Below are 20,030 nucleotides of genomic sequence, written 5' to 3' on the forward strand. Positions count from 1 at the left end.
GCTGCCAGACCTGCTGAGTTTTTCCAGCATTTTCTGTTTTTATTACAAAGGATACATGTTGACTTAGATACTCCTGCAAAATCATCATATGATCTTGAAACAATTGCATTGTTTCTAGCACAAACAAAATTTCAAATTCAACTCCTTGGCAAGGAAGTCATCTTGCGAGCATTCTTTTGTTTAGAACTTTTATTGGCAATGTCATGTAATTTTAGTTTTTTTCTAGAAACATTGGGCAGAACCTTCTTCCCATGTTGAGTGTCCCAACAATGAGACCAGAAGTATCCGGCACTTCTGCTAAGAGGTGCAATGGCAGGCCACTTGCAATCATGTGCTGGCCAGCTCATTATCTATGCAGAGACAAGGACCCCAGGCAGCCATGTGGCAGGGACAGGCAGGAAATTGCTGGACCCAGCAATACCTTGCGGGGTCAAAGATGTGGACGCCATGTTTAAATGGTTTCTGGACAGGCATGCATTCCCTCCCATCCAGCAGTATCAATCTGTCTGTTTGTAAGGAGTTTGTAATTCTCAGAAATGCTGCAAACACCCCCTCCCCTTTGGAATCTATCACCACCGCCCCAGATCCCTGGAACTGCTCCCACCACACACACCTCCCCCCCACCTACCTGTTGATCATGATCACCTGCTATATCCCAGCATAGACAGTGAGTGGCCCCACTGTTCAGCAATATTGCCCTGGTCTCTTCCAGGCAGTCAGAGAAGGGCAGGAGATCCTGTTTCCTAGTGATGGCAGGAGGAGGCATTCCTGCCTGACCAAAGCCTGGATGGAAGTGGCAACAGAGGTTTAGCAGCCTTGGGGTCCGCACGTGAGACTGGGTCCAGTGTCGCAAAAGGGTGAGTGACCTCCTGCACTGCACCAGATTAAGTGGCATGGTGCAGTCACTGAGTGGTACTCATTAGGGCATCAAGCAATGTAAATGCGTGAGTGGAGAGGTATGCCAGGCAGGAGTTTGGATTCTAGACCTCAGCATCAGATGGAACATATGGGCTGAATGTGTGGGAGCCAGTTCAAGCTGTGAAAATTATATCAGTTGCAGGAGAGCATGTGTGTGGAACACTTACTAGGGAGGACACAGGAGCTGTCATTGGTATGCATGCCTATAAAGGGTCTAGGTGCCCACTGAGATAACACTTCATCTTTCTGTTTGCGTGCAAGAGAAAAGATTGCATAACACCAGGAAGCGGTGAAAGACTGGTGACAGAGTACCTGATCTCTACATATTGATCTCTGCTAAAGAGGAGGCTGCCAAATTGGCAGGTGAGCAAGCCGGACGATCCTGTGCAGATGGAGGAGACGGAGTCTGAAGACATCAGAATGAGACGGCCTCCAGTCTGGTATTGAGAACTGGGCATACAGGAGATATACATGATACATTATAGGAAAAGAGATTGTGCACAACTGTCAGCTAACTCTTTGCATTCTCCGCTGCAGGTCCTCACAACAGGTGAAGCGCCCAAACCAGTCTGCAGAAAACCCATCCTCCACCTCTGAGGATGACACTGACCACTCAGAGGATGCACCATCACATCATTCCCCCACACCCTCCACCAGCACAGAGAAGCTCACCTTGCTGGGTATGTGTTCACAGTTAGGCTTGAGGTCACAATCTGATGAGCACATCACAGACGCATCGCAGCAGCTAATATGGCAGCTAAGATCCCTGACAGTTGGAGAACTGTTAAGGACCAGGCCCATGCTGAGCTCCATGCTGATGACGTGCTTCTTGAATCAGCCGTAAGAAACCTGATGGAGATGAAGAGACAGGCAGGGGAACATCTGGCAGAGATGTCCAAGGCCATGCACAGACTTGACCGAAAGTCCTGAGTCTTGTCATGGATTTGGCATGCGAGCCAGATGACTGCCAGGTGCCCCTTCCCCTCCTAGATTCAGGGAGGTGTCGCTGAGCACTGAGGGGGAGAAGGAGTACCAGCAAGCTGCCCCAGGGGCATCATCTTAGGGCACTCAGACTCCCCTCTGCCAGTGACCCCAGTGTCTCCAGCAGGTGAGACCAACGAATGTGCATCTGTGCATGACACTGTCAGCAGGCCAGAGCAGGCCACAGACCACTAGAGGACAGCTGCCAATTTCATCTCACACAATATGGCTTGACACTTGGCAGGCTGCCTCCACGTCAGCTGCAGATGGCAGGGTAGCACCAAAGCCTAGTGAAAGAAAGAGTAAGCTTAAAAAAATAATAGCACAAAGGTGGCATAGCTGTCCAATCATTACATGAATGTGTTCAGTTATGTTTAAATATATAGTTTGAATCACTTTATTCATGTTTCTTGACTGTTCATGATTTTTGAAGCTTTGCTAACTGATGGGGCTTTTAAGGGTGTGGCACTTGAGTAACTATCATTGATGGGTGATGTGGGGCTAAGGAAACACCATTTATTGTGGGGCCTTGAAAGAAGTGGCATTTCAGAGTCTCCTCATATGTGCAATTTCCTCTGTTTGTCATCCCTTATTGATATAGGGGTTTCAAACCTGACTGGTAAGCTCACCCCCTTATCATCCATCAGTGGCTGTTGTCTCATCATCACCTGCAGTTAATGCATTCTATATATTGCAGGTGCACATACACAGGTCTTAATGAACAAGGCCTTGGAGCGAATGTCACTGAGTCATGGGTGACCTCCTTACAATTCAGAAGTGTGTGTGGATTTGATCAATCCATGCAGATGGTCTTGCTCACGCCACAGGCCTGCAGTACTTTTCCTTCTTGGCTGCAGAGGTTGCAGGCCTGTACGTTGGTCTGAAGGGAGTGTACCGGATCTGCTAACACTTAGACAGTGACATTTTGTGAGGAGATCAATAAACCTTGCAGGGGCCTCATTCTCCTAGAACGAGGGTGTCACGGGCCTACCTGGTGCATCACTTCATCTGCAGCTGGAGCTGCATCACCCACTCCCTCATGAACATCAGCTTCTTCCCCTTCTTCCTCATCTGAGGGGGCATACAGCTCCTCCATCTTCCTGTCTGCAAATTCCTCACCCCTTTGCTGTACAAGGCTATGTATGGTGCAGCAGGCCACAATGATACTCAAGACTCTCTGTGGTGGCTACTGAAGTGCTCCACCTGAGCAGTCCAGGCAGCAGAACCTCATCTTCAGCAGGCCGATGGTCTGTTCTATTGTTGCCTGGCAGCATGTGCATCTCCCCTGCTGAGCTTTTTGGGTTCCAAGCAAGTGTCATGAGCCAAGTCTTCTATGGATGTCCCCTGTCACCCATGAGCCACCCCTGCACTTGCTGAAGGGGAGCAAACAGTTGTGGCACCTGACATTGACTGAGCATGTTAGAGTCATGAGAGTTCTCTGGGGCATGAGCACAGACCTGAGGGCTAGTGGTGGTCACAAATTCAGTTTATGAAGGCTTCTAGATGATCCTAGGGAGCTTTTAGTGCCACATGTGTGCAATAAATTGCCCCTTGTATTTGTGGAAATCCAGCAATGGCAGCAAATCCTACAGCTCTGATTGCCTGGCTTTCCGGGTCTGTGGTGAATCGTGCAAAACCTTTGGCTCTGCTGATGCATTTGTGAGTGGTTGACTGTGAGACGCCACACATGTCCCCCGTGGAGACCTAGAACAATCCAGTGATGGGGAAATTCAATGCTGCAGTGATTTTTAAAGCTACTGGCATTGGATTGCCTCCCAATGCACAAGAATGTAGGTCTTCCTGAAGGAGGTGGCATAGGTGACATCCTCAGCCGTCTCTGAAATTGGCCTGATATTTGCAGCAGTTACTCCACCTGCTGTATATTCTATTATGTGCCAATGCTTGGCATCTCACTAGCTTCTGGTTGCCAGCATACTGAGCAGCCTAACCCTCTGCTGGCGCCCCTTTTCGGTGTTCTAATCATTGTTGAGCCTGGCCCTGGGCCACACCTTGCCAGTTCCTCTCCAGCTGCGTCAGAGCTAGCAGAAGCACTTGAACCATCTTGTCTGCCTGAGGTAAACTGCGAATAAAAGGCAGGCAAAATTCTGGCCCGCACAATCTTTAAGGCCCTCTCTCCTGTCTGAGAAATTTTGACCAATGAACAGCACTATACTTTCAATCAGCCATGCCATGTTCAACCCATCCCACCATGGACATCTCCATCCTCACCTGTACTCCTGAAACCTCTTTGTGTTGTTGCAGCTATGTACCTACACACTCGCACAGTGACCGTGGAACTGGAAGCTATCACCCTGCACCCTTTTTCAGTAACCTTTGACCTTCCCTTCATCACCCTCAGCCCTCACCCCATCACCCTTGCCCTGCCTTCGGTGACCCTTGACAAACCCACCATCGCCCTTGACCAACTAACATTCACCCCCAAGTTTTCCCCATCACTATTGTTCAGCCCCTGCTACAAAGGAACTGCCGCCCCACCCCTTTACCCTTGACCTGCCATTCATCATCCTCGACCCTCCCTCTATCATCCTTGACCTGCCCTCTTTTACCCTCAACTCTCAGGACCTCACCATAGAGTTGTTCTCTGTAACCCTTGATCACCGCACAATCATGCTTGACCTACCACCTGTAGACATTGACCTTCCCTGTGTAGTCCAGATTCCCCCCCTGCCCCCAACGTGCCTTTGTAGGATTGCCACCTCCCTCCCTCCCTTGGTTAGCCACGCCCTATTCCCCTTTCACCACCCAAACTCAGTGCATCAATGCCTCCTCTCCCTGGTTCAACAAAGCTCCCATACAAGAAAAAGCAGCTCCTACTCAGTCCAAATCTACCAAGGAAGACTACCTTGCCTGCTACGTACCAGCTTTAACTAGACATGAATCTGAAAGCATGTATTTCTCGTTTGCTGCATTCTTAAATCCAAAGGTACAATTTAATTAGGCAAAGTTGTGCTTTAATGAGCATGCATGGCATGCTAATGTATTAAAATAGGCTCCCGCCCCTTGCCATCGGAACTGACAATCCAACATCAATCCACCGCCAACGTAACACCCAACTTTCATCCTGCCGTTGGGAAGCTAACTTTTCACCTCCCGCTCAATTAAGTGTGCCCTACCTCCAGCTCGTTTTCTGCTTCCGGGAGCTGCACAAGGTTCTGCCCATCCTGTGCAATACAAAGAAGAGTGCACCATCCTGTTCCCTTTTCTCTACTCCTTGTTTAATATTATTTCCACTCAGCAAAACATTGGGAGCATTTAAAAAAGGCCATTATCATTACTAAAATGGTTACCATGTGTAAGCCATGACAGTGTCAGCAATGTAACCATGATGGCTCTCAAACATACAAAGCTCAGGCTTATCCATTCAGCATTCCTCCACAACACCACACCAACCCCCCCACCCCTTCCCCAACCTCCCACTACTCCCTTCACATTAAAGAATGTAACAAAGGATATGATAGTGAGGAACTGGAGCCCTGCCTAAACCACCCCATGTAGCCTGGGAACACATCACTTGTTTTCTCCTCATCTTTGTTTATCTAAAGTAATCTCCTGACTATACTTCATATCCTGTTTCAGATAAAGCACTTGCTTCTGACATTGCAACATTACAACACCTACATGGTGTTATTTTACCAGGGCTTTATATTAAAACTGCAACAGAAGATTTCCTTTGTGTGTTGTCCTAATATGTAAAACGGTTTATAAAGAATGGGTTTAGAATTTCTTTACACATAATAGCCAGAGGAAGTTACAAAAGAAGTCACCAATGTAGCCATTTCTTTCTTCTTTCTCAACAGTGAATCAATGATGGGTTCACTATATTTAATTCACTTATGGACTATATTCTTCATTATGTTCAACTATTACTCTAATTCTTCTTGTTTTAAACTGATTAAGATCAAACAATGCTACTAACTTAGAGCTCAAATCTAATTTATTGTTATATTTTAAGTCTATATATAAAAGGGCACATCATTTTTTTTAAAATTCCTGTAATTAGAACTTCTCATACAGGAAATCATGGGTGATGACTCACATTCTACCATTCGTTGCATCATTGCACCATCCAAAATAAATGTGCACTTTAGTCATTAAGAGTAACTATTATCTAAACAATGTATCATTCAGTGTTATTAAAATCGGTTATTGTTACTAGAGACCTATTAACTAATGCAAATATGTTGAAATTAAGCAACAAGTAGTATTTTTCTGAACAATTTTGAAATCCTGCCATGCCAAATTACTAAATTAATTAAATAAGGACTAAAATGCACAGCCAATCATTCAACATCAGAAAGAGAGAAGGTAGAATAGCATTTTGGGACAGGTCCTACATTAGAGTTCTGGTTAAATGTCCCACTCAAAATGTTAGCCTAAATTTTTTCCCTACAAAACTCATTGGCATTTCTAGCATTTCTGTTTTTATTTCAGTTTCTGACATTCACAGTAGTAATACCAAGAGCTTGCACAAATATTGTCTTTAAGGTAGATAAAACTTCCTATTGTACTTCACAGAAGCATACTCAAAAGAATGAAAAAAAGCAGACATTACGAAGGGTAAACAAAACTTAGTCGAAAAGGAGGGTTTTAAAGAGATTCTTTAAGGATGAGAGGGAGGTGGACACAGCGGCACCTAAATGGCTGCCAATGGGGGTAAGAGGTGTTGGATTAAAACAAAGACGTATAAGAAATTAGGACCAAGATAATGGAGAGTTTGGGAGTGGGTGGATTTTAAGGTCACAGAGGGAAGTAAAAGTAAGGTCTTGGAGGGATTTAAAACAATTATCAACATTTTGGTTTTGTGGGAGATCACAAACCAACAACAGAGATGATGGACGATTAGGACCTAGTTTGGATAAGATTTTGCTACTGGGTAGCAAAATTGTGGATGTACTGAAGTCTACAGAGTATGGGAATCCAATCCAGGAGAGTATTTGAATAGCTGATTCTGAACGTGACAAAGTCATTGATGAAGGTGTCATGTTTTTATAATGATATGAAAGCACCAATCACTTATGAGGGATTGGGTAAATACATTGTGAGCTCATTTATTGAGACTAGGCACTTAAGAATAGATACACATGGGTATAAATCTTGAAGATACCAGCAGCATAGCTATCTGTGTGTGCTCTGCATAAAAGCAAAGATGAAACCAAAGCTGGGTCGCATGACACACTTCCTTTCCAGTGATGTCATGCTGCAATCCCTTAAAGGCATGTTACAATATTCCCCCCCCCCTTTCTTTTTAAAGATACTTTGCCCACTTCCAAGGAAGCATAACTATTTACAGTACATGTTCGTATTATTTACCATTACATAAGTGCATAGAAATGATGAATTTAAGAGTCTCTAAAGCGTAGAAGCAATCTGTTGGTACACCCAGATCTTATAATGCTAACCTTGTCTGGAGGTTTCTTTAATTGCTCACAGTGGCTGTGGGATTGTCATTCCTGGATGTTGCTTCTGGTTGCGATTAGCATCTTGTCCTAGATAAAATAGGGCTATACTGTGGTTGAGGAGCTGGAATGGATCTGATTTCTCCTCATTTACACCTCACAGTTGCACTCTCGTATGCAATGATTTCGTAGGACCTTGGTTCCAAAAAAGCTCTTGTCATGTTGGCTGGTTGCCAAGTAATTTCAGTGGGGCCCTGGATGTGAACCTGTTGTCCCAATTTGCTATCTGTTTCTGAGAGGGTAGAATGGGCAAGAGTAGGTAAATTCATATGTACTGGTTGCCGAACATGAGCTTTGGCAGTGATGGAATAGTTGCACTTAAGAAGTATCACTCTCAGATGTAACAATGCAATGTGTAGAATCTGCTTGGTCTGTCTACGTTTGAAAATTAGGGATTTCACCATGTGAATCATTTGTTCAGTTAGGCTGTTAGATCTAGAGTAATAGGAGCAGAAATAGTGTGAATGTTATTCCGTTTCTCTCACATATCTTGGAATGTCTTACCAATAAATTGTAGACCATTATCCATAATGACCTCTCTAAGCACACGCAATAAACTGAAAATAGCACATAGAGTGTGCGCGACAGTTGTGCTTGACGTATTGTGCACTTGTCGAGTAATGGGGTGCTTGGTAAAATAGCCGATGATGGTGAAGAAGTCAGTGCCATGGACACGAAAGAGGTTGGATGCGATTTTGGGCCAACAATGGATAGGAACTTCATGTGGAAACAATGGTTCTTTGTGCTGACTTGGCATGTGCTCTTTTCATGCCTAGCGCTTTTTGACAACAACATCAATGTCATTGTTTTTTAAATCCAGTTCATATCCATATCCATAGAATGTCACCCTTGCAATTCTTCTTGTCTAATCTATGCTCACATGTGAGTGATGGAGTTGTTGAAGAATATCAGGCCGCAAAGATTCCAGTTTGATTACATGCCTGCCTTTAAAAATGATTCCCCAGGAGATGCCTAGATTGTCCTGATAAGACCAAAATGGTCACATGTATTTGTGGACAAGCTGAATTGAATCAGGCCATCCTTCAATGATGGTTTTCTACAGTTTCTATAGTATAGAATCTTTCAGCTTTCTTCTTGTACCTGCTGGCATGTGTATTACACAAAATGTACCAGATTAATTTGAAGAATATCTTCAAGTTCAATGTCAATGAAATCAACTTGTAGATGAAAGGACACATCTTCTCTGTTCACTGGGTTAGGCAATCTCCTAAGTGTATCCGATGTGACCATCAACTAACCTGACTCATACCTAATCTCAAAGTCGTAATCTCGAATCTTTATCAAGAGATGCTGCAGTCTTGGTGGTGCACTGGACAATGGTTTTCACCAAATCATCTCCAATGGCTTGTGATCAGTCTCTACCAGTAATCTTTTGCCAAATAGATAGGTATGAAAATACATAATTCCAAACATTAAAGCTAATGTTTTGCACATGATGTTGGAGTAGTTGGATTCTGTTACAGACAGAGGTTTTGAAGCAAATGCAATCGCTTTGCCTTTTTGTAGTATGCATGCTCTCAGACCTTTCTGTAAGGCCTCTATCTCCAGGGTGGCTGTCTCCCTGGGATCATAAAATTGCAATCTCGATGCTTCTGATAATGATTGTTTCAGTGCTTCAAAGAAGAATTGGTGGTCTTCATGCCACGGGACATGCACATCTTTTCTTAAACTGTCTCCTAGCGATGAAGGTTTTTGAGTGAAATTGGGAATGTACAGATATAATATATAAAACTGTGAAGATCATCCTTATCTTGAAGAGTTGGCATGGCTTTAATATCCTCTATTTCACTTAGATCAGGACATATGCCAGCACTGGAATAAATAGAACCGAAGAAATTGACCTGTTGTTCATTAATGGCACATTTCAGACTGTTGAGCACCAATCCATCATTTCATGCCGCTTGCATCAATAAGTACAGATTCTGGTTATGCTCTTGCTTTGTTCTTCCCATAACAGTAATCTCATCAGTGATACAGATGCAGCCTGGCACAGCGTATATAATGCGGACCATGTGAGCTGGAAAGAGATCCTGACTAACAGCCCAAAAGGAAGGCATTGAAAGCAGTATTGTCCAAATGGGATACTAAATGTAGGAAGTTCTTGAGAATTCTCTGCAAGATGTATGAACTAGTAGCCATGCTTGGCATCAAGATTCAAGAAGAACTTTGCACCAGCAAATCTCAGATTTTACTCTTTTAATGTGGGTATTTTGTAAGGACAATGTTTCAAAGCTGCATTTAAATGTCATGGATCAAGGCATACTCTCAATGATCCATCCTTCTTTATGATGCACATAATTGAGCTGCACAAGTTTGTATGCTCTTGTACTCTTCTAACGATTACACCTTTCTCCATTTTGTCTAGTTCAACCCTCAATTTGTCTTGTAAGTGGATACTGCACTTATGTGGTGGATCAATGGATGGACATGCATCCTCCTGCAAGTGTTATGTTGCAGCTGTCTTGAAACTGTCAATTTCGTCAAAACATTGTGTATATTTCGATATCAGATTGTGAGTGGAGGTGATAGGAGTAGTTTCTGAGATTCATCTATGTTGTGATGTCTGCCTAATTCCATTGTTTGTTACTAGTGTGAGGTCATGGCATGCCAGTAGACCTACGATTTCTGGGTCTTTAGTCTCCCCAGTGTAGTACATCGATGACACCCAGGAGGATTGATTGTACTTGCACTCCAGGATTATGAAATCTGCACATAGAATTAGTGAACCGTTGTACACTGAAAGTTTTACAGCAGTAGGTTTCATCATGGCCTTCCATGTCTGTGAATACATGTCTTTTAGAATTCATAGGGGTAGTATGTTGGCACTTTCCCTGTGCCAATCTTGGCCAATAATGAGTAGCTATCAACTTTCTTAGGACAGGTAGCTTTAATCTAGGCAAACACCTCGGATGGTGTGATAGCATATATGTTCTTCATGTGATTGAAGGTTTGAAACATGTGTCCACCACTCTTTGTCTTGTCATGCAAATCAGCATCATTATGTTGTTTATCAATCGCCTCATGTGTATGTTTCTGATGGGATACCAGACAATCATTCTTATTACTTGAAGGTAGCCATTGGGTCCGGTCTGTTTGGGTCAGTGCAAGGCTCTTTGTAGCAGCATCAGTGTTTGCTCTAGTGCACTACTGCTGCCAATGGCCCTTTCTGCCACATGCCTTGCAAAAATGCTGGAAAGCTGGGCATTTCCTTGATGCATGGAGAAGGCCACACCTTCCACATGTCTTGCTAGGTTTGGGTGTTCTAGTAAGCACATCAACACTTGGAGTTGTACTTAGTAAGCTTCATTGATCTGCGAAGATTGTTTCATACTTACATCCATCCTTTAGTTCTTTGACACCATATGTTTTGGGCTTGTCCAGCAGATCTTTCTGGAATGCTTCCAAGGGATTGGATGCAGTCACCAACTCAACAATTCATCTGCTACCTCTGCGTTTGAAAAATCACAGTATGAACCCTTTTCTCTGCATCTGCTGACGAAGTGGTTTATGGATTCTGTAGGCCATTGTCAAAATGACATGAACTCTAGTCAATGAAGCTTAACCTGATTCTGAACCAGTCTTCCAATGTAGTCCATATCTATTGGGGATTCTTTAGCTCTTCTGCTGTTAACCCTGACATGTTCAGCCTGTGTAAACCTTCATTCCCAAATGCTAAGCAAATCTTTATGGCTTGCTTGTTTGGGTCAGATACACCTGAATCAAGAAACCATAGCTCTGTAAGCTGTTTAAACATTTTGAATTTGGTTAGTAGGTCAGCTGCATCACAATTCAAACTGGCGGATTTTGTGGACATCTTGACAGTATCCCTTTGATCATCCTATTTGTTTTATTCAATTTATTGTCCACCCATTATAATCGCAACCTCTTTGGGCCTGATTTTTACAATGGCTTCGTTTATTTTTTTTGTTTGACTCTCTCTCGATTGCTGTTGATCTAGTCCACACCCTGGTCACTCACCTTTCCCAACTGGGCTAATCCAGTGCAGGTCCTATTGACACGCTATCCCACTTACAGAACTGACAGGCCATGCATTCACCACGAGGGATCCATCTGCTTACCAACTCTTTACTTGAGCACTATCCTGGCCACTTTCTTCAAAGCTTTTCTGCACAGTCAGCACACTGCATTCGCAACACCCTCACAATGCTGTAAACTCATTGTGGTCTGACCAAAATGTTGAGGGTCATCTCATGTCATGTAGCACGATATAAGACTGTTCATCATGTCGTACCTGTACTTAATCTTGCTGCCAGGCTTGGAACCATATCATTTAGAAGGAACCATTGCTGCACATCATGTGTTTTTATAATGGCATATCAGCACTAATCATAGTGGATTCTGTAGGCCATTGTCAAAATGACATGAACTCTAGTCAATGAAGCTTAACCTGATTCTGAGCCAGTCTTCCAATGTAGGGATTGGGTAACACCTTGTGGATTCATTTATTGAGACTAGGCACATGAGAACAGATATGGATGGGAAGAAAGCTTGAAGACACCAGCAGCAGATCTGTCTTTGTTTGCTCTGCTTAAAAGCAAAAGTGAAACTAAAGCTGGATTGCATGACACACTTCCTTTCTGGTGATGTCATGCTGCAATCCCTTAAAGATATATTATAACATTTCAGTAGCAGATAGACTGATGTTAGGGCAGGGATTGCAGAGGTGGAAATAGATGGTCTTTGTGATAAAGAAAACATGGGGGTTAAAAGCTGAGCCCAAAAGTTGAAAAGGGGGATGGAGTCAGTGATGAGGGTCAATGGTTTCCGTTTTTTCCATGTTTAGCTGGAGGAATTCCAGCTCACCAGAGGCTTGATGTTAGGCAAGCAGTCTGACATAACAGAAGCAGAGGAGGAGTGAAAAGGTATAAAAAGAACAAAAGAAAGGTTTGCATTTGTATGAGTGGAGGTAGATTTGGGTGTCATTAGTGTACATGTCTGCAATGATGTTGCCAAAGGGCAACATGCAGGTAGGAAGAGGAGGAGGCCAAGGATTGATTATTGGCAGAGTCGCAGGGTGACATGCAAGGGTAGGCAGAGATGCCATTGATATAGATGTTCAGGCTATTTTTTATATTTAATGAATTAATTGTTATTGTCCATCACATTCTGCATTAATATTGATCTTTCCTTACATTCTACTTTCCTTACAGCCATGGCCAAATGTTTCTAACCTTGCCAAGGACTTCATTGATAGGTTAATCACCATAGACCCTAATGAGAGAATGGCAGCTGCACAAGCTTTGAAACATCCATGGGTTGTGACAATGGCAGCTTCGTCCTCTATGAGAAACCTCCATCGGTCAATCTCTCAGAACTTGATGAGGAGAACATCTTCCCGCTGTCAAAGCTCTAAGTCAGCGCAGTCTACCAAGTCGAGCCGTTCCAGCAAGTCACGTCGTTTACATGAGAAGGAAATCCGGGAGTTTAACCTATGGTACCAGCACCATATTGAGCATTAGTAATCAATGGATTGTCAATCAAGACTCTTACAGCTAATTAAACTGTTCTTCATGCAAAGAAATGATTGAATCATCTGGCTTTTCATTGGTTGGTTCACCATTTAAAGTAGCCTAAATAATGTTCAAATAATTCATATGCACAGTCATAACACTGCAGCTAAAATTCACAATTGAACAATTGTTGTATCAAATTAAATAGGTTTATCAGTATTTTAGCAACTCTGTTTAATCAGTGTCATCTTAAAGACTGGTGTACACGTTTATGCCATGAGATGTAAAATTCAAAACCATTTTTTATCTTTTCTGACATTCAGTTAACTGTAAGAATTACAGGTGCCAATTTTAATACAAGCTTTTTTATCAGACAGGAAGCAGGCAAAGCAAGCCAATTAGCCACATAATGACAGCAGTCAGAGACCTGAACCATTCTTATGGTCGGCTAATTTCCAGAGTTTCATGAGTGCCCGGGCATCCCACATTTGGGAAAACTGTTGGCTTATCTCCAGAGTTAATTTAATGGAGGCAGAGGGCTCCAGAGAGTTGGACATCAGATGGGGCCATTTTTGTGGGGCCGAAAGGAGCATTAATGCCATTAAAACCTACCTCCTCATTTCTAGAATGGTCTCATGCAGTCCCTTTAAGGCCCACTTGTTGTGCCACTCTATATCCTGTATCACTAAACAGAGCACATGAAGGCCAAGCTCCACCAAATGGTACTTGAAACTTCACAGTCCCATTGACATCTTAGGACCCTGAAATGTATTTTATAATGATGTTTCCTATTGTCTCTGGAGGGATCTTTGGCTGCCTACCTGCAGGCCTCAATCAAAATGGCAGTGAGCAGAATGACAATGAGACCTTAACTTTGAGTGCATCACTGCACCATTCCTGCCCGAAAACATGACGAAAATCAGGACCAATTTTCCTACAATGAAAGCACCTCAAAAAGTCTGATTTATAAATTATTTCTTGTTCATTGGCATAAACACTGATATTTCCTTTTTGTAATATTTTTCAGCTTTTTATGTTGAATGTATTTAAATACATCACCTGCAAAATGTACGTGATAAAAATTATCCTGCACCTGCTGAGTTAAAACTTTGCATCAAATAGGAAAATATAACCTAAATATTCAACTAAGTGACTACAGACACAGTTTAGTGTTATTGTTTAATCATTACTAGTTTACATTTGTTGCAATCACTACCTGTTCTTTAATTATTATTATTCACATTAATTATAATCTGGATGGCATAAATTAAATTGCTTGAAAATATTACTGCCCTCATTACGCAACAGTATAATCTTTTGAGTATATGAAGACCTAAGTATCTCTGAGCATGCAAGGTAAGACAGGCGAGCCATAAACTCTACCACTCTGAGATTTACACACTAATTGAATTCATGAAAATGAAAAATGTGAACACAGTTGACGTGGATACCTTTTTGTTAAATTAGAGCCTGGCAGCCAATAATATCAAATGACTGTCAAATATTTTAATCATGTTGAAATATTGAACTACTCCATCAGAGATTTTTTGGGGTCTTTTTCAACTGAGAAAAGCTTTGCACATGATTTGTGCCAAATATTCCAAATTAAACAAAGAATCAATAAGCCGTGCGGATCTCAGAATATATCTCATCTTGAGTGCAACAATCAGCCAATATTTTTCTCATAGAGCACAGAGGGAGAAATATGCAAAATTATTTTCTTTACATTAATCTAGGGTGAAATTTTTAGCTTGGCAGCTGGGCACACACCTGAACCGCTCGAGCATAAAATGATGCGCGTTGACGTCGGGCGAGCGTTCTGACGTCAACGTGCAGTCGTGTGATATTTCATTCGGCGGGCAGGCGTGCTCCTGAGTCGGCAGCGCACTCACTGACGATTAAAGGCCTGTTAAGGCCAGTAAATTATCATCACCATGTGCGGAATGAGGTTACCTAAAGCAAATAATTTTAAAACTTAATTAATAACATGTCCCTGCTCATGTGACAGAGTCACATGAGGGAACATGTTGCATTACATTTTTATTTTCTTTATTATTTTTTTCAATAACACTTCATCTCCCTGAGGTAGCTCTATGCCTCGGAGATTATGAAGCGTGCACTCACGCACGTGAGCGAAGTTCGCGCTCACCCAGCTCGCACTCCCCCACCTCCCCACCTGCACTGGCAGTGCGGCTGCTCTCGTTTCACGCTAGGCGGGCCTTAATTGGCCAGCATGAAATCGTAGTCTAGCCCCAAGCATGGTTTCCTGACCACCCCCAGCCGAGACCACCCAACATGGGTGAAATTCTGCCCCTAGTGTATTTTGCCAAACAGTGGCTTCTGCTGTGCTTTCGGTCAAACAGTCATGCAATACCAGATATTTAAACAACAAAAATAATATTCGAACCACACCAGTTCGAAGTGATTAAAGATTTTGTAGATTTTGATCAAAATCTTTATAATACAAATTACTCCTCGAAATTCACTATGCCTGTCAATTTTTCATGCCTCTTAAAACAACTTTGCACTGCAAGACAGTGAATAACACACTGTTACCTCAGCATTTGTTTGCAGTACAGGCTAGTTGCTAGTTAAGATTTAAGTATCAGTGTTAACCCAGTCAGCCTGGCATTAACAAGACACATAGGTTACTAAAGTTGAGGTGAGGTGGGGTTAGTTGCACTACCTAGTGAAATTCTGTGGCCAGAATTTTATCTTCAGTGTGCGGGCGAGCACCCGACATTACGCCCAAACGTAATATGATGCGCGATGACATCGGGCATTTGTCCCGATGTAATTGCACTGTCACACGATATTTTGAATTGAAAGGCCCATGAAGGCCATTAATGAACTAATTAACTTCAAATTTACACTACCCATCCAACCTAACAGTTGGCGGGCAGGCAAAAAGGCCAAGCAGCCTTTACATTTTTTAGGAAACCTCATTCACAAGCGGGATGAGGTTTCCTAAAGTTAATACAAATTAAATTAAAAACTTTCTTATGGGATATGTTTCATTAAATTTTCATCATGTGACACAGCCAAATATGGGGACGTTTCATTAAATTTTTAATGTCTTTATTTATTTTTTTAAAAAGTGCTTCAATCTCTCTGAGGCAGCTCCGTGCCTCAAAGAGATTGAAGTGCTCTTAAATGCGCATGCGCAAACTGCACACCAGGCCCACTGTCTGTCTCTCCCGCCGCCTGCACAGGTAGCACAAATCAAGGTGCGGAGCCGAATGCGGGTGGCGGGTGGCTCCTGCCGAGCCCGCCCCACGAGGGAAAAATTCAGGCCTGTGTGTATTTCTTGTGGGCTAGGAAAAGCAGGAAAATTGACCTAGCTTCGCACTCTAGGGATCAGAGGATTACAACCCACTTCACCCTCTGCACATCTGATTCCTGCTCAGAGATAAACTCTGGGCTTTAGCTTTTAAAGTACCATTACTATGAGTTAGCAATCATATAGATAAATCAAGGATGTGGTTGTCTCTTGTAACAAATGCTCAAGGTAAATATAAAATCTACTCTATCAAATTAAAATCTGAGGAATTCAGTAATATGATAGAGCCTGTAAAAATAAAACAGAATTTGGGGTTATTAAGTGAGATCTAAATTTGATCTCTAGCCTGTGATTGAGGTAACTGGTGTCAGCCAAGCCAATTATAGGGAGATCAAAATCAGCCCAATTTCCCAGTTCTTGTTAGAAAGTGCCGTATGGATTTAGATGTAGCGCTCAGTCAAATACCTTGCTAAAATTGTTGTATCTGTAGTACATAAATAATTGTCAGTTTAGTGAGGTCCTGGAGTCCAGCTGACAATCACAGATCTGGTTTTGAAAATAAATTATCACCTTCAGGAGAGAAATGGGGAAACAAATTGGATGACCGACAGAAATGTTCGTTTTTTTTTTAGCTTGACGGTTAAATGACCAAGACTACTCTCATTTTTCTGATATACTGATATATTGCTTCTGTACAGCAGCTTGTCATAAACAAAATGGAGAAACTTTGACTGGTGATCACTTAAATCAGTGTCACTCGCAAAATTGCAACTGTTCCTTAAGCTGTTACAAGGTAATTGCACTGATGTTGCTTTGTTTCACCTCTGGTATAACACTGGGTTATTTTTCATTTTCAGATAATACATAGGTTTGAATGTCTTTCACAACTTTAAAATAAAATCACCAAAAAGTTTTTTTGAAGAAACAATCTCCAGGTAACAATTTTGGCTAGTTGGTGTGGAGGAGACAGGCAAGCCGGAGGAGCTTTCTTATTGGTCTGCTTCTGGACCTGGCCAATGTTGCCAGAAGTGATGCAGCTCATGAGGGTGTCACATTGATTGCCTGTCTCCCTTCTGAAGTTTTGTCAATGCCCAGGTGACCCTAGAGAAGGAACGTGCAGTGTCCACTGGCACTCTTGAGACTTTCTGCGACTGGTGGAGTGTATCATTTAGTTTTAGAAGTTTCCCTTTGCTTTGTTAAACATTTATTTTATGATTAAGTTCTTTTATTAGTTATGAAATTTTTTTACAGAAAAGGGGGCACAGTCAGAATTGGTCACATATTAATAAGTCTGGGGTGCCCAGAGGAATCCTATAAGTTTTCAAAAAGGGCAACCAAAGTCCTGTTCTCGACAACCAAGAAACTGGTCAGCAACTGATCTCTTTATACACCTTGAGAATGGAGGGGTGGGGTGGGGGGAGCCTGTGGAACAATATCAGGCTTTGTACAGATCTACATTGCTGGATGGTCTGCCCTTATATTTCTGAGCTTTAGTTGAAGATATGTAAATTTTTGGATTTATCACTAGTACGTCTGATTTCAATTGATTTATGCTAATTAAAAGGTGACTATTTCTGAATATATACTATGTGGAACTAGTTGCACCTCTGCAGTTTTGCTTGACATCTGTTCTGCAATGAGGGCGAGGGGGTGGGTGGGTGTGGGTTTGATAATCCTAAGGAAAACCAGTAGGTCTATCCAATTTATTTGTTTGAGAGTCTTGTAAAGTTTCAAACATGCCACAGCTTCAGGTTTCAGTAGCTGAGAAATCACGCTATGTGGTATTAGTATGTAAACAGTGTTTCTTTCCTATCAATTAAGTTCATGTACTGTGCTATCTTGTAATACTTGAATCTGTGCACTACTTCTAACCAGGAATTCACTTGTTTATTTTAAAAATAGCACATACATGAATGTAGCTTGAATGTGTTTTCCATCTGTACTTGAAATCCACCAGTGGAAAATATACTCCTTAAACGTTTCTTTGTTATTTTAATGGTGATTTATCCCATTTATTATTAAAACATTAATGCATCCATTAAGTAGCAGTGTCAGACAAACAGAATAAACATTTGTACAAGAACATTGAATTGTGTAATTTCTAAACCTATTATCCATTAGACCATATTCATTTCAATTTGTGTAATAGACAGAAATCTAATAATTTTAGAATTGGACTTGATTTGCTTTGTGTTAAAGGAGCAGCAATCTTTATGTAAAATCATTTAACAAACCTCCTTATGTGTTGTGAGAACCAGAAGATGTCAATGGTTTCAACTTAATGACATTGCACACAAGTAATGTAATTATGTTTTTCAACACAATTGGTGCCATATGTACATTGGCAGACTCTTTTTTGGCAAAGAATACTTCTAAATGAAAACAATACACTTTAACTTTGATTTTCATTGTTTCAAAATTCCATCACTTCAGAACAGTTCAAAAACATGATCATTTCATTAAGGTTACAAAGAGAATGAAGGCTGATTAATACTGTCTAAACAATTTACGAATGTATGGAAAAGAGAATGTACATGTCCAGTTTTCATTCTTTTTTGCTATGTTATTTCCGAATTTACCTTATCTCCCGTAGCCTAAATGTGATAAATTTGTATGTTTTTTTTTCAGTTTTGTTGTGTAGATATGACCTAAATAGTCCTTATACTGCTGTCAATAACTTATTATCCAAGTAAAAAGAAACTTCGTTGTGTTGAATGTGGAACTTCGCATGACTCGATAATAACTTTTAGCTTGGCTCTTAGATGATAGGTTTCGGCAGCATATTTTTGTATTGAATATGGAACTTTTTGTTTCAATAAATTAATCCCTTAGTGGGTGTATACATAATGAATCAGTTTTCATTCTGTGCATGATTAACCTACACCCCATACTCGACATTCCTGCTATGGTTGATGTTAAAATTAATGAGTGTGATTATATTTCAACTGAGAATAGAATGTACTAATATCATTGCTAATGTCAAAATAATGAAATACCATAGATTTTTTTTCTCATACTATGGCACTTGTTAATAAAGAACATAAGGCAGATGAAAGAAAAATGAGACCATCTCACTTGCCACTGATATTTAGCTTTCAGTCCAGGAGTCAGACGGACCATTTTTGTATTCATTTTGGTACTGAGACTGTCACTAGTATCTGCACTTTAGATCAATGCTCCCACATAATGGTTCTTTTGAAGACTGGATCCAAAGGGTCTGGGTCCCTCATTTCAACAGTACTCTACCTTATCCACTCCCAGGTGTTCCTCCTCACTAGTATTCGGTGACAACTCTTATGACTAAAAATATTTCTTTTCAAGTTGGCTCCTTATGCTGATGTTGGCAGAGATAAGAAGCCAGGACAGAGTTTTTGAGTTCATGACAGTAATTGTGGATCTGGAAGTACCTGATGCCATAGAACAGTGACTGTCATGGATTCTCTTTTCCTTCTTCTTAGGCAGTCGTTTGGGAATGAGGATGACTTGCTTCCACTCTGGTTTGTTGGGCTCTGAAATGGCTGATCATCCAATGCACGATCTGCAGATTCTGCCACATGCAGGGCAGAGTTAGCTATATGGGTTTGGATGTTAGTGTGCTCCTACTGATGCCTCAATTTTACCTCTGCACTTTCCCGATGAAGTCTCTTGAGTTGTTCAAAGCCTTTCCAAATGAACTTTCTCCATTTCGGTCAGTCACAAGCTAGGAACTCCTAATTGGTGATTATGTTTAACCTCTTCAGGGATGCTTTGAGGAAATCCCTAAAGCATTTCTGCTGTCCCCCTGCGGCTCTCCTACCATGTATGAGTTCTGAGTAGAGCAGTTTCTTCAGGAGTCTGGTGTCAGGCATACGAATGACATGTCCTGCACAGCTGAGCTGAATT

The 20,030-nt window shown here is 41.7% G+C and overlaps 1 protein-coding gene across 1 annotated transcript in view; it reads left to right on the forward strand.

The window, feature by feature from the left end:
• Nucleotides 1-19,575, forward strand: part of LOC121278826 (serine/threonine-protein kinase H1-like) — an 87,712-nt gene extending 68,137 nt beyond the window's left edge. Inside the window, exons 3-4 of the mRNA XM_041189280.1 lie at nt 12,569-12,876; nt 19,470-19,575. Of these exons, the coding sequence (XP_041045214.1) occupies nt 12,569-12,876; nt 19,470-19,575 (414 nt within the window). The remainder of the gene's footprint in view (nt 1-12,568; nt 12,877-19,469) is intronic.
• The last annotated feature ends 455 nt before the right edge of the window (nt 19,576-20,030 follow it).

The sequence above is a fragment of the Carcharodon carcharias genome, chromosome 6 (genome assembly GCF_017639515.1).
Source record: "Carcharodon carcharias isolate sCarCar2 chromosome 6, sCarCar2.pri, whole genome shotgun sequence".
In the NCBI taxonomy this organism is placed as follows: Eukaryota; Metazoa; Chordata; class Chondrichthyes; order Lamniformes; family Lamnidae; genus Carcharodon; species Carcharodon carcharias.